The sequence below is a fragment of the Mycteria americana genome, chromosome 5 (assembly GCF_035582795.1).
Source record: "Mycteria americana isolate JAX WOST 10 ecotype Jacksonville Zoo and Gardens chromosome 5, USCA_MyAme_1.0, whole genome shotgun sequence".
In the NCBI taxonomy this organism is placed as follows: Eukaryota; Metazoa; Chordata; class Aves; order Ciconiiformes; family Ciconiidae; genus Mycteria; species Mycteria americana.
In genome coordinates this window covers 66,029,072-66,041,239 of record NC_134369.1, presented here as the reverse complement: position 1 = coordinate 66,041,239, position 12,168 = coordinate 66,029,072, and the positions used below count along the sequence as shown (strand labels likewise).

The 12,168-nt window shown below is 39.0% G+C and overlaps 1 protein-coding gene across 3 annotated transcripts in view; it reads left to right on the top strand.

Moving 5' to 3' along the window:
• The window catches only part of SYNE2 (spectrin repeat containing nuclear envelope protein 2), a 200,289-nt gene that overhangs the window by 62,660 nt on the left and 125,461 nt on the right, over positions 1-12,168 (top strand). For 2 of the 3 annotated variants that reach the window (XM_075503771.1, XM_075503773.1), the window contains exons 34-44: positions 1,075-1,176; positions 2,489-2,689; positions 3,706-3,871; positions 4,632-4,744; positions 5,521-5,723; positions 6,097-6,216; positions 6,315-6,603; positions 7,384-7,553; positions 9,571-9,883; positions 10,628-10,792; positions 11,673-12,029. In XM_075503771.1, the coding sequence (XP_075359886.1) occupies positions 1,075-1,176; positions 2,489-2,689; positions 3,706-3,871; positions 4,632-4,744; positions 5,521-5,723; positions 6,097-6,216; positions 6,315-6,603; positions 7,384-7,553; positions 9,571-9,883; positions 10,628-10,792; positions 11,673-12,029 (2,199 nt within the window). The remainder of the gene's footprint in view (positions 1-1,074; positions 1,177-2,488; positions 2,690-3,705; positions 3,872-4,631; positions 4,745-5,520; positions 5,724-6,096; positions 6,217-6,314; positions 6,604-7,383; positions 7,554-9,570; positions 9,884-10,627; positions 10,793-11,672; positions 12,030-12,168) is intronic. The other variant, XM_075503772.1, reaches the window with a different exon arrangement.

Genomic DNA, 12,168 nt, shown 5'->3' with positions numbered 1-12,168 from the left:
CCATGTTTCCCATGAGCTACTATAAAAGCAGAATACAAGGAGAGAAAACGGAACTCAGTGCATTGGTATTTTTGTAAAATGATTTAAAGTGCAGAGGACCTCAGGTTAATTTATCAATTTATTATTATTTCTTTTGTTGTTGATCCTGACACATCTCTACATTAATGTTAATTACAAAAAAACCCCCAACTGTTGCAACGTGTATCATGTTACATAGAGTTGAAACCCAGGGTCCTTTGTGACCGCCCAGCAGAGCACCAGTGCATGTGCTTTTAAGAAGCCTGTCACAAAAGAACAGAGTAATGAATTATTTGATTGCATATTTAAAGATAATTTCAGTATAAATAATGTGAGAGAAGTTCTGCTTTCCCCTGTAGCCAGTATGCAAATGGGAACTCTTTTTTAAGGGCTGCAGCACATGAATGGGTTTTGATGATTGCTTGTACAGAGACTGCACAGGAATACTTGGTCCTGAGGGAGTTTGGAATATCAATTTGGGAATATGAGACAATGTGACTATTTTAGATATATCCTGTTTTATAAGTTGAAGCTGTTATTTTACTTTCACATTACCAGCTTGTTCCAAAATCCATGCAAATGAGTAGAGGTCTTTTCATATATAAAGGATTTACATTAAAAAAGTACTAACAGCATGTGTTTTATTTTATCACTTCCCTACCAAAGTGTATCATCAGGGTGCCAATTCTTGACTTTAAGTCTATAACATCTGAGAATATCCCTTTTTAATAGAAGCAGCAAGAAATAAATACAAAATTTAGATCATTTTCCCATGAATTTACTTGGGTTAACATAGAAGTTAAAATAATTAAGATTGTTACATTTATGCTAGATTCGCATTAACAACTGCTTTGCCTGAGAAACATAGAGTGTTTCTGACTCTAATACAAAAAAATATCTAAATAGCTAAAATGAAAATCAGGAAATGGACCAGCTGTGGGAGCTGTATATGCCAAAATGCAGAATCAGAATATTAGTAATACAATTTTCTAACAGAAACATGGAAATGTAATTTGGGGGGAAACACAGTTACTGATGTGTTTTTTCCACCTTTAGGCATGCTTACGAGTCCAAGAGCAGAAACTCCAGAAATTTGACAACACGGTGGCTGAGATAGAAGAACTTCTGAATAGTAATGAACCTCCACTGGAGCTACAGGTACGAAGAAGCTTTTACAGCTCATACGCCACAACTCATTACTACAGCCCTTCTTCTAGTATCATCTTTGCCACACTCATTTCTTGGTTTGACTTAAATCTACCCAAAGAGAATTGGAGGCATTTTGTTGTCTATTAGCAGTGACATTTCATTTGTTGTCTTTCTCAAGCCTTTAGAACCAAACCTGTCATTTTAAACACAAAGACCTCTCTCAGTCCTGTGCCTTTTAGGGACTTAGACCTGACCCAACTGTTTTGCACGCCTGCTGAAAGAGGCCAATATCAGTGATATCTGGCTTTTAGCTATTGTCCAAGAACAAGGCACAATGGACCTCATCGTCCCTTTGGGGATCCCAGCAACTCAGCATGCTGACTGTCTATTTTAAACTGTACCTTTACCTGGTTATGGCTTAATGTAGCTTGGTGGTATGTAGCTATTTGCATAGAGTGGTGTTTACTGTGATGTTTTCCTTTGGGATGTAACAAGGAAATCTTCATCATTTTGTGTTAACTACACACAGCAAAGAATGAATCCTTCTCCACTGTTTGAGACAACGTTAGCCTACCTTGATCCTAAGCATCCGCTCCCAGTCTCTGTCAGATGCACCTTGAGCTTGACCCGGTTTGGCTCTTTGTGTGTTTATACTCAGCAGGCAGTGAACTCAAAGGAGTTTCACTGGGTAAAGTGATCTAAGGAGCTTAGGAAAGGACTTGGCAACCTTGTACTGTGAGCACCAGACACCCTGAGCCCCCTGGGGTGGTGTTTCAGCATGTGGCCATGATCCCATTGAGTTGCTCTCTCATGCAAATCTGCGGAAGCCTTAAGGATAAGGTTAAGGACCTGTTGCTCCTTAGTGACTAGTCTCAAGCCAGAGCTCCTTGCTTCTCTGTTGTCCTTGCCTGCTTTTTATATCGCTGTGGGGAATTTGTCCTGGTGGGATCACTGCAGGGAGGTGTGTTACAGAGAGAGCTGGCACCCTCTTTTTCCTGGTAGCTGAAGTGCATGTAAGGCCTTTATCCAGCTGAGAGTAGACGCTGGACTAGACTGACAAATAAATTTATTAGTAAAGCAGCACCAGTAAATGCATTGCTAATAAAGATGAACTGAGATCATTCCCCCTCAGAAAAGCAGGGCTTAAATATTATTATTTTTCAATTTGTGGAGTGGGAGGGAAGGAAACTGGAACAAGCTGTGATTGAAACGTCTGGACTTCAGATCATTCATTGCTTTTTACGTCTATCATGGACTTCTGTAATATTATAGGAAACCAATCCTGTATAATTTCTTATGTATGTTTATTTCCAATTTTAAGGTCATCAGATCATCTGTTGTGCAAAAAATGGAGCTAATCAAAGAGCTCTTGTCAACAAAGCGGGGGACTGGTGAAATCAGTGTGAATACAGCAGAACTAAAAGGAGACCTTGATCTGGCCAAGACACAGATTGGAATGACTGAATCACTGTTAAAAGCTTTATCTCCTTCTGACACCTTAGAGATCTTTACTAAATTAGAGGTAGTGTGCCACAAATTACGCATCTTTTATAATTTTGTTCATTTTTTCTCTCCTGGGCAAGTCTTCATAAGTGTTTCTCCTGTATATGTTGTAAACTGCTGGAATAACTCAAGTGAAGAGCCTGGCTTGAATATTTCCTTAAGCTGCCAGAGCCGTGAATGAAAAGCCTGTTTTCACTGGATGTTATCAGCTGTAGTTAGTTAACCCTTGCAGCTATTGGATATGGTTAGTGATAGGCACGACAACAGTATACCACCCAAGATACGTTGAAGCAGTAGTGGGGGTACAGGGTTGTATCTTTTCTAAGACTGGGTAATATACAGAGGTTGTCCTTGTGCCACCTGAGCCTGCCTGCAAGGGAGCTCCCAGTAGGCAATTTATGCCAACTTTCCATCCTCTTTGCACCAGGGAGGGAAGTGAAGAAAGACCTGCTTCCTGCTTTGAGGTTCAAGGCTGGCAAGATTTAAACCTCCTGTTGAGCAGCGCGTGGATTATGCACATTCTGGGTATCAGACCACTAGTATTTGGGGCTGTGAAATTACAGGCATTGGAAGAAAGATATAGCTTTTAATTAATTCTCCCAGCTCCCTCTAAGTTGTCTTTCAAGCCACTTGAAAGGGACTTGCCATACAGAGTAAGGCATTTAGGAGTGGAAGAGTGCCTATGGCAGCTAAGGCATTATAGCTTCTAGGTATTATATGCTCTGCAACATACTATGTTACTGTGCACTTCACATATCTATTCTGTGTGATGCCAAGATGTGCGTGAGTGAATGTATGTCTGGTTATGTATGCATACAGATGTATACACACTGCTCAAGGAGAGTTTAGTGCTTATATCTACCTGTTGATTGCCTTGTTAATGTCAATATACTTGAAGAAATTATTTTGACACATAGGCAGGACTAAACCTTTTTGCAAAACTCTAGTTTGTACTAAAGCAGCTCTGTACAGTGAAATTCTGCTTGCACTTCAAATTTTGCTTTTCAACAGTTGTCCTTTTTTTTTTAACTTTAGGAGATACACCAGAAAATTCTGCAACAAAAACACCATGTGACATTACTCCAAGAGGAGACGGATTGTCCTGATGTGGATGAATTAAATAAGCAGCTTAAATGTGTCACTGATTTATTTAATAAGAAGAAACATGTGTTTCAAGATCACTTTATTGGTGTTTTGAACCGTAAGCAAACATATTTCACATTTATGTAGCTTTAGAGTTTGTGTTGACCATCATAATCACTTAAAGGTTGTGCAATTAATTTATTTTTGGTTCAGTGTCTGAAACTGCTTCGATATCTCAAAGTGCTTCAGGGTTCTGAACAAGATAAAGGTTTGGATAAAAATGGCTTTTGATTCCAACAAACCACTTAATCTGAATCAAAGTATTTTGTTTCTTATTTTTAGATTTAAAAAAATAGATAAAAGAAGTCTAAAGCATAATTCAGGAACAAATGTCAGAACATTTCATTTAAAAATACAGCAATCAAGCTTTTTCATTTTTTCCAGACATTTTTTATTTAATCTTAGTTATGAGAATGAATAGTATTATTAGCCACCTTTTGTTTTATGCGGACACAGGATTGTGCAGGTGTAGAATTGGGCCTAAAGGTAGTCTCATCTTCAAATAGTTTTTGAGTAATATTTATTTGTGTGGAAATGAGAAAAGTTGCCAATAGGCTGATCGAGGTCTTGTTTACTGAAACTCCTGTGTATAGCAGACTGTCCCTCCCAAGTGAACAGCTATGTTTATTGTCAATTAATGTTAGGTAAAAAAAAGTATGAACTGCAGCATTTTCTATCACGTGGTCTGTAGTGAAAAGCAACCTTTGACAGTAGCACTGATAAATGTAATTACAAATTGTCTGAAATCTTCATGTTAAATACGGTTTTCTTTTACAGAATACAATTAATGAAGAAAATTGGAATGTATCTTTTTTCAGGTCAGTGCAAGAATTTTAATGACTGGTTCAGCAGCACTCAGCTGTCTTTGAAGGACTGCTTTGACCCCTCAGAAACAAAATCGATACTGGAAGAAAGACTGCAGAGGCTAAAGGTGAAGTATTAAAATGTTCTAATTTCTAAAGCTGATTGTTCTTGAAGTTTTACTTTTTTACACAGGAGTCTGTTCTTGGGAGTGGATTCACCTACAGTGGGTTTGTAACTTGAGGCTGAAAGAACATTTTGTGTAACTTAAAGCATTAGGACAATAAGTGGAATGAAAATAAAACTTTGTTAAAATGGAGGATCGCTGTTCAAGTTCATACATAGTTGGGCAAGTGAGAGACAGAACAGTAGTTAGTGAAAGTCAATGGACTTGACCAAGTACTTCAGTGTGCAAAGATGCAGAAAGTCAAATATGTAGAGAGTAAAATGAAATTCTGACCCCTTTTGGACTCAAATGCGAAAAATTTGCGTTCACTTTGTTGTAGCCAGATTTTCACCCTAAGTCAGACAGAATCAATGGAAAAGAGATGGAAAAGCCACAACATCTGCAAGAAGCAATCACAGTTAAGTGGCAGAAGAAGACATAGTGATGTCAGTGCTAGATCTGAATGCTGCTTGCCTATTTCTTCTGTGTGTATTTGTGCTGTAGAGAAGAAAATCCAAGTCGTCTACTTCAATTTCTCCTTATTTTACAAACAGCAACTTTTCCATTTACAAGTGGAATAGTCAGCAAACTGTGAATTAACGTATATTCCTTTTCAGGAACTGGAATTGCTGAGAAGATATTGGTGGAGATAACAGGAGTTGAAAAACTCTTGTAACATAAATATCTATTCTACAACAACAAAGTTGACAAATGCATCTTTTGTTTGTGCTCTTATTCAGCACTTCCTAACATCTGAAGGCAAAGACAGAGATATCCAAGAGGTTAAAACTTTATTGAATAAAGTGAAGCATTACTTGCCCAAAGCAAGCATTAACCACCTTAACAGCCGTGTGAGAGATCAAGAAGCAGAACTACAAAGATTAATCTCCAAATGTCAGAAACGGGAAAAGGAACTTGGTGCTTCTCTCCAGCAGCTCAGTAGGTAGGGAACTAAGGTAGTTTCTGACATTTTAATCACAATTAACATAAAGTGATTAATTATTAAACAGCCATAGTGAATGGCAAACAACCCTGCTTTTTATTAAAGATGGCATTTTAATAAAGGGTAGTGAGTGTTTTGCTGTACGCTTCATGTGTTTTTTCATTTCGTACCAGACTCAGTGTTATATGGGAGTATGTGCTTATGGATAGTTTCAGTGACATGAACTGAGATACTTAAAATTAAACTTGTACTTAAAACTTTGTGTGATCAGGTGCATGATATTTACGTTACTTTTTGAGCAAAACACTGCTGTCAGCAGGTTTTAGTCATGTAATGCCTCTTATTTTGACCTGTGTGTGTATACTCTCTTCAGCCTTGAAGAAAGCAGCATGGTCTTGGTAGAATGGCTCACTGCTCAGGAAGAAAAACTACAAGAGATCAAAAAAGATGAGACAAAACTTGAAAACTTCTATAAAACACTATTAATGCAGAGGTATTGTTTTCTTTGGTCTCTGTCTAAGAACCGTCTTCTAAAGATGGTTCCATGTTGTTATAACAAATAGAAGTTTATTAATTTTTTGTATTTTTCAGAAAACCATTTGACTCCATGGCTCAGCTAGCAAATTCCTTGAGGGAGGCTGGGCTGACAGAATATGAAACCGTTTCAGAAGCCAGTGATCTTATTAGTAGATACAAAGCACTGATTACACATGTAAGTGAAATGGCAGGGAATACTGAGAGACTTCCAGTGGAAGGACAAAATTTTGAAGAACTTGCCCAGGATGCTTCTTGCTGGATCAAAAAGCTTGAGGAGGCTGTTAATAACCTGAGTTCACAAGAAAGTGAGTTGCCATCAGACGAAAGGATTAATCAGATAAAGGTATTGTATTAAATGTATTCCTTTTCCACTTCACAGCTTGTGCTAGTATCAGGGGAATGCTTGGTGAGTCAGTACCTTGTAAAAGATACTGTCACTGCTGATTGCCTGTGGTTTTGTGGCTTATTTGGGGAGGGGGTGTGTGTTTGGGTTTTTTGGTTTTGTTTTTGCATAGTTTATTACACATGTAAGATGAGATTCTCTGCTGCATCTCTGGGTGGAGCAGCACTGAACTCATAAGGTGCTGGTGGCCGTGTGCCTTCCCATCATAGCCTACTCCAGAGGAGGAGAGGGAGGTCAGTAATGTAGCTGGGGCATCTGGAGAGCCTCTGCAAAGTGTGTGGCTTTTCGGGTGTCCTGCAGTGCTGTTGTGCTAGGCTGCTCCACTGCCTGGGTGGGTCTCTCAGGCCCCAATGTCCTCTTTGGTGTCTCCTCTCTCTGACTACTTAGGGTGAGGATTCTGGGATTTACATGTCTCGTTCTGTGGAAGGGGCATTATTGTGACAAATATCTCTCCCTAAGATTTGGAGCATTTTTTTTATTTGTCAGCACAATGTTGGTTTTGTTACGTAGAGAATAATTAATAAATCAGCTTCATTATCCCAGACTTTCTAAAACTAGATGATCTATCCATTATGTGTCAGTTATGTGATATATTGGAAGGGGAATTCTTTTGTCTTGAACAGCAGTGTACAAAGTATGAAAAAAATTATTGGTAATACCTTTTATTCTGTAACTAAAAATAGTTATATATGTACTGCTTCTGCTTCTTGTTTAATACAGGAAATCACAGCTCTCAAAGATGCAGGAGAGGCCAAAATACAGAACGTGGTAGCTCTAGGAGAAACTTTAATGAGAAATGAGAAAATTAAGAAGCCAGTGGTTCAGCAGACTATTTCTGAGCTCCAGAACCAGTGGGAAAGCACCTGTCGGTTAGCCACTGAATATAGAAGGTAATGTGGAATTTGCCAAGAGGCAGTACAGATCACTTACTGCTATATCAACTTTCTTCTCTTCTTCCTGCACCAGTTCCATTTAATTTGTGTTCTTTGGGGACAGAACAAGATACCTGCAAAAATACTTGTGTTTCTGCAGTATTGTGGAGGGGCAGGTCACAGTTTGGATTGAATGGTCAAGGTAGGGGGTGGTGTAGCCAGGAGGTGTAAGGGGGGTGGCAGGACAGCTGATGGGGTCTGCCCAGCTCCTCTCAGATTCCCTTTTGATACTGAAGTAGCTCAGCCACTCTTGTAAAAAAAAAAAAAAAAGTGCACCCAATGCTCCTTGTTTCATTAGACTATGCAGTGAGGGTGCACTGATTTAACCACTGCAGTGGCCCTTCCCCGCAATGTGATCTGGGCTGTGTGCACCAGGCACGGTCCCCAGCGGAGGTAGGATCTACCTTTACACAGATTCGTACTGCTTCAGAAGAGAGTTTGGGGTAAATCTAGGAGGCTGGGATTTTTAAAGTAGAGTTTTTAAAGCCTGGTTTATTCTGGCTCTGTGAGAGGCTTTCTTGGCTGTGGCAGCTGGTATTGTTAAGTTAGCAAAGGCACTTTAGTATTGTTGGCACTGTGGCAACTGTGTCTGAGTGACAAATTGATCCTTTAAAACATGTCAGATGGTTCCAGGTGCGTTGTGTAAACATAAACTGAAGTTCTGATTTTGCACATGCAGACACTTTCAAGGTATTTGTCTGCCATGACGTTCTTGAACTGACTTTCAGTAAAATGACTGGGAACTTTGCTGTTGAGATCAATGTAGGCCACTGTATACTTTTTTAAAAATGACCAGGGAATGAATTATTAAAAATAAGAATTTTTGAGAATATTCAGTTGCCTTCTCTTATTACTGAGCACTGCCTACAAGCAATAAAAGTGGCTTTCAGAAAGACAGAGTGTTAGCTATATTGGATCCAACACAGCAGAATGCAGAGCACCCTCTTCACAGTATGTTGAAGACAGGACATGAGGTGCTCAGCACATCTGAAGAGATGCTCAGGACATTGCTGGATCAGGCCTGTGAATAACAGATGCGACACGTTAGTGGTGGCAGAGTGAAGCTGGAATGGGGAACTTGAAGCAAGAGTAATTAATGTATGTGAGGCTATGCTTTATTTGTCATTTGCAAAAAAATATGAATCTTGAGGGCAAAAACCAAAACACTTAAGCTTTGCTTTTGTCCTCATTCATCCTGCTGTACTTTAAGAATTATAACCAGGCTTTATTTAGTTGGATTTGTTTGTGTGGGATCATATTTTCAAATGTTGGCATTTAAGTTCCATCTGGAAAATATCTGAGCTTCATCACTAAATGTGAACATAAAAATGTTACTTTTGTCTCACTGATCATAGTTGCATATTTCCTGTGGACAAATGCAACCTGTTCACCTGCTCAGATAAGCATGCATACTTATAAAGCACACAAATTGAAATCCAATGTCAAGGTCAGGAAAGTAGGCACTGGATTGTGCTAACATGACCCATATTGCATATGCTGGTTTTGTTGTCTGTATCTCTAAAACGGTCCCTCACCCCAATCTCAACCAATGCAATATGTATCTTCTACAGAACATTCCCTTTCAGGAGACTGTCGTAAGAAGTTGTCAAGGAAAATACATTCACAGCCATATTGTAGTTTTTAAACAGAACTTCTGCTGTAATGAAAAGCAGAAAAATACAGAGCATGAGCATAACATCTCAGATACTAGAAACTATGTGTTTATAGGTTAAGGTTTAAGAGGGTTATTCACTTGTCCTGCATTTAAGTCCAGTTCAGCAGCAATAACTTCAGTGTTTTTCATTTTCATCACCTTGAAAATTCCAGTCTAAAGCTGATCCATAATTTAAAACCTGAAGTAAAGTTTTCAGTATGCTCAAGTTCATTCTAGTGGTTGACTTGTTCACAATTGGACGTTTTCTAGGTAATTAATAAAAAAAATTTTAATACTATTAAATGCAGTATTTTTTCTTAGCCCTCAAGAGCAACTTCAGTTCAACAGGGAGCAATATGAGCAAAGCAAAGAAGATCTGAGACTGGCTCTAACTGAACTGGAGAAACAGCAACAGGAGATAGGTTTTGCCCTTCAGCCTGGTTTGCAGGAGAAGCAAGCTCAGCTGACAAACTATGCTGACCTCCTGCAGAAAGCAGAAGACTTAACTTCCCAATTTAATGAACTGAAAAGCCAGGAAGATCAGCTACAGGGTCACACTGGGGATTCCTGCTTCACAGACGTGGAATGGTTGGAATTAAAGCACCAACATGAAAATCTGCTCAGCCAGCTACAGGTTGGAACCTCACTCTCTTTCCTTTCGAGATTATTAGTATGCCTGTTCATTGCAGTTCTCACTGTTTGCCTGTAGTGTCATTCAGCTGGCAAGTTTATGGGTAAAACTGGGAGTGGTGAAAGTTCCGCTGTAGAAGGGCAGGGAATTCCTCCCTCTCTCTCTTACTGTGGGAAAAAGAACATCAGAAGCTCAAATCTTTTACCGCCATGTGCTTTGCAGAGGGATAAATGTTTAAACAAATGAGACCAAGGTAATTGCAAAGAATAACATTTTATACCTGTATAAACAGATTCAGATAGCTGTAATATGAAGCATTTGTTCCTATAGTCTCCAAGCTACGGTAGGTTTTTTTCTTTTTGGAAGGATGAATGGCTTTTCCTGCATCTTGTTTGTTATTGATTCCCCCCAGTTTAGTGCGAATTGCATTTTCACCCTGTGTGGCATTCTGCATCTAATCTCTCATCCATTTTGGGTAGAAAACATCCCTTTTAGAAGTATGTTCTTATGGAATGCAAACTCTTCTGCTTCCTGCTACTCATGAAGATTTTGTTCATGGTGGAGTCCATGATGAGCTGGGAAGAGGGCAAGTTATTTTCTGTGCACCTGTGATTAGCTGGATATTTTATGGGAAACGAGCAAGTTTTTTGTGCTTCTGAGGTCCTGGAAAAGCTGTGACAGTCTGTGGATGAGATATGTTTGTCCGAGTTAATTGTGGACTAATCCTAGAAACTCCTTGGTTTCTAGACTATAGTGCAGACATTGGAAAGTCATGTTCAAGAGCATCAGCAGTTTCAGGATATGGTAGCAGGCCTGAGCACTGAGCTGAAAACTGTCTCTGAGAAGCTTGCTGATTGTGAAGGTCCAGCAATGGAACAACCATCAGCAGAGCAAAACCAGTTGAAATCACAGGTATGTTGCAGGTTTTGCATCATGGAGAAAGTGGGTCCATGCCCTAGGGGCTTGTAGACACCATCGCATTTATAAAAGAGAACTGCTAATGGTGTCAAACTAAAAAAAACGAAGAAACCTTTCTAAAATATAAAGTATATGTGCTGTTCCTTTTATCAAGATAATTGTAGGCTTAAAATCACTCTGAATGAACTGAGGGGACCTTTACTGTCAGCGGAACTGAAGGTAGAATTGTCCTAGCTCAAGCACACAGGCTTCTTCAATTTGGTTGGCTGGGTTTTTTTTTCCTCTCTGGGCATAATGAGGAAAGAGATCATTAAATTTGGTGTTAGTAAGTGTCTTTAAATTAGCCAGAGCGGAAAGCTTAGGAAAATGTCAGTGAGCCAAGTTCAGTTTTAAGAAGTGTCCTTCATGCATAAGTAGACATTCTTTTGCACTTTGGCAGAATGGATAACAGTGTTGTAGCTGTGAGCGTAGAGAGCTACTGAAAGCTGAAGTCGTAGCTTAGACATGGGTCACTGCAATTCCCCTTCCTCCAGAATTTGCTATACCTCTAACAAGTAAAAAGGAATAGGAGAGGGAGGGGATTATCTGTTCAGAACTTGGAAAGATCACCATGCACCTTACAGCATGCTATCTGATTATTTTATCATTGTCGTAAATGCTCATAGCTTCAGGTGTTCTCTGTTCATAAAAATAGCTGACTAAAATTACTGGTTTAGTATTTGACTTTCTGCAGCAAATAGGTCTGCATGTACTTTTCAGCACAGTTTGTTGTTCACAACAAATATTTATGATTTTAGTGATTGGCTTTAGATCTTAGCATTAAGTATATTGAGTGAAGACATTTTTCAATAAAATGTTTTCTTCGTGTTTAAAGGAACAACAAGCACCTCTTAGGCGATGTGAAGACACGTTAAAGAAGATTTTGGTTTTAGCAGAAACTGTTAAACAAAACACCTCTTCACCAGGACAGAAGTTTATTAAGGATGAGATTGAAACACTTCAGAGTGAACACAGGAGTCTGGAAGAAAGACTTGAAAATGTCAAGCAAAAGGAGGAAAATATTTTCAGTGAAGCCCTTGAGTTAAAAGATGAGTTTGGTAATGAAATACAAATGGAAGATAAGGCAGATACAATGCTGAAGAGAGAGATACAGATCACTTCTGATACTCCTGTCACTGCAGAAGAGAGCCCCACAGTAGGAGAGTTAAATGAGCCTTTGGAAATGTGTGATGTGAGTATATTTGTTGACAGTAGTGACAGCGGAAGACTGGTTAAAGAGGCATCTGTCTCTCAAATGCCTTTTGTATATTGCTCCTATATTGCATCCTTAATTTCATTGAAATTAAGCCTTCTGTAAATATTTGTGTATA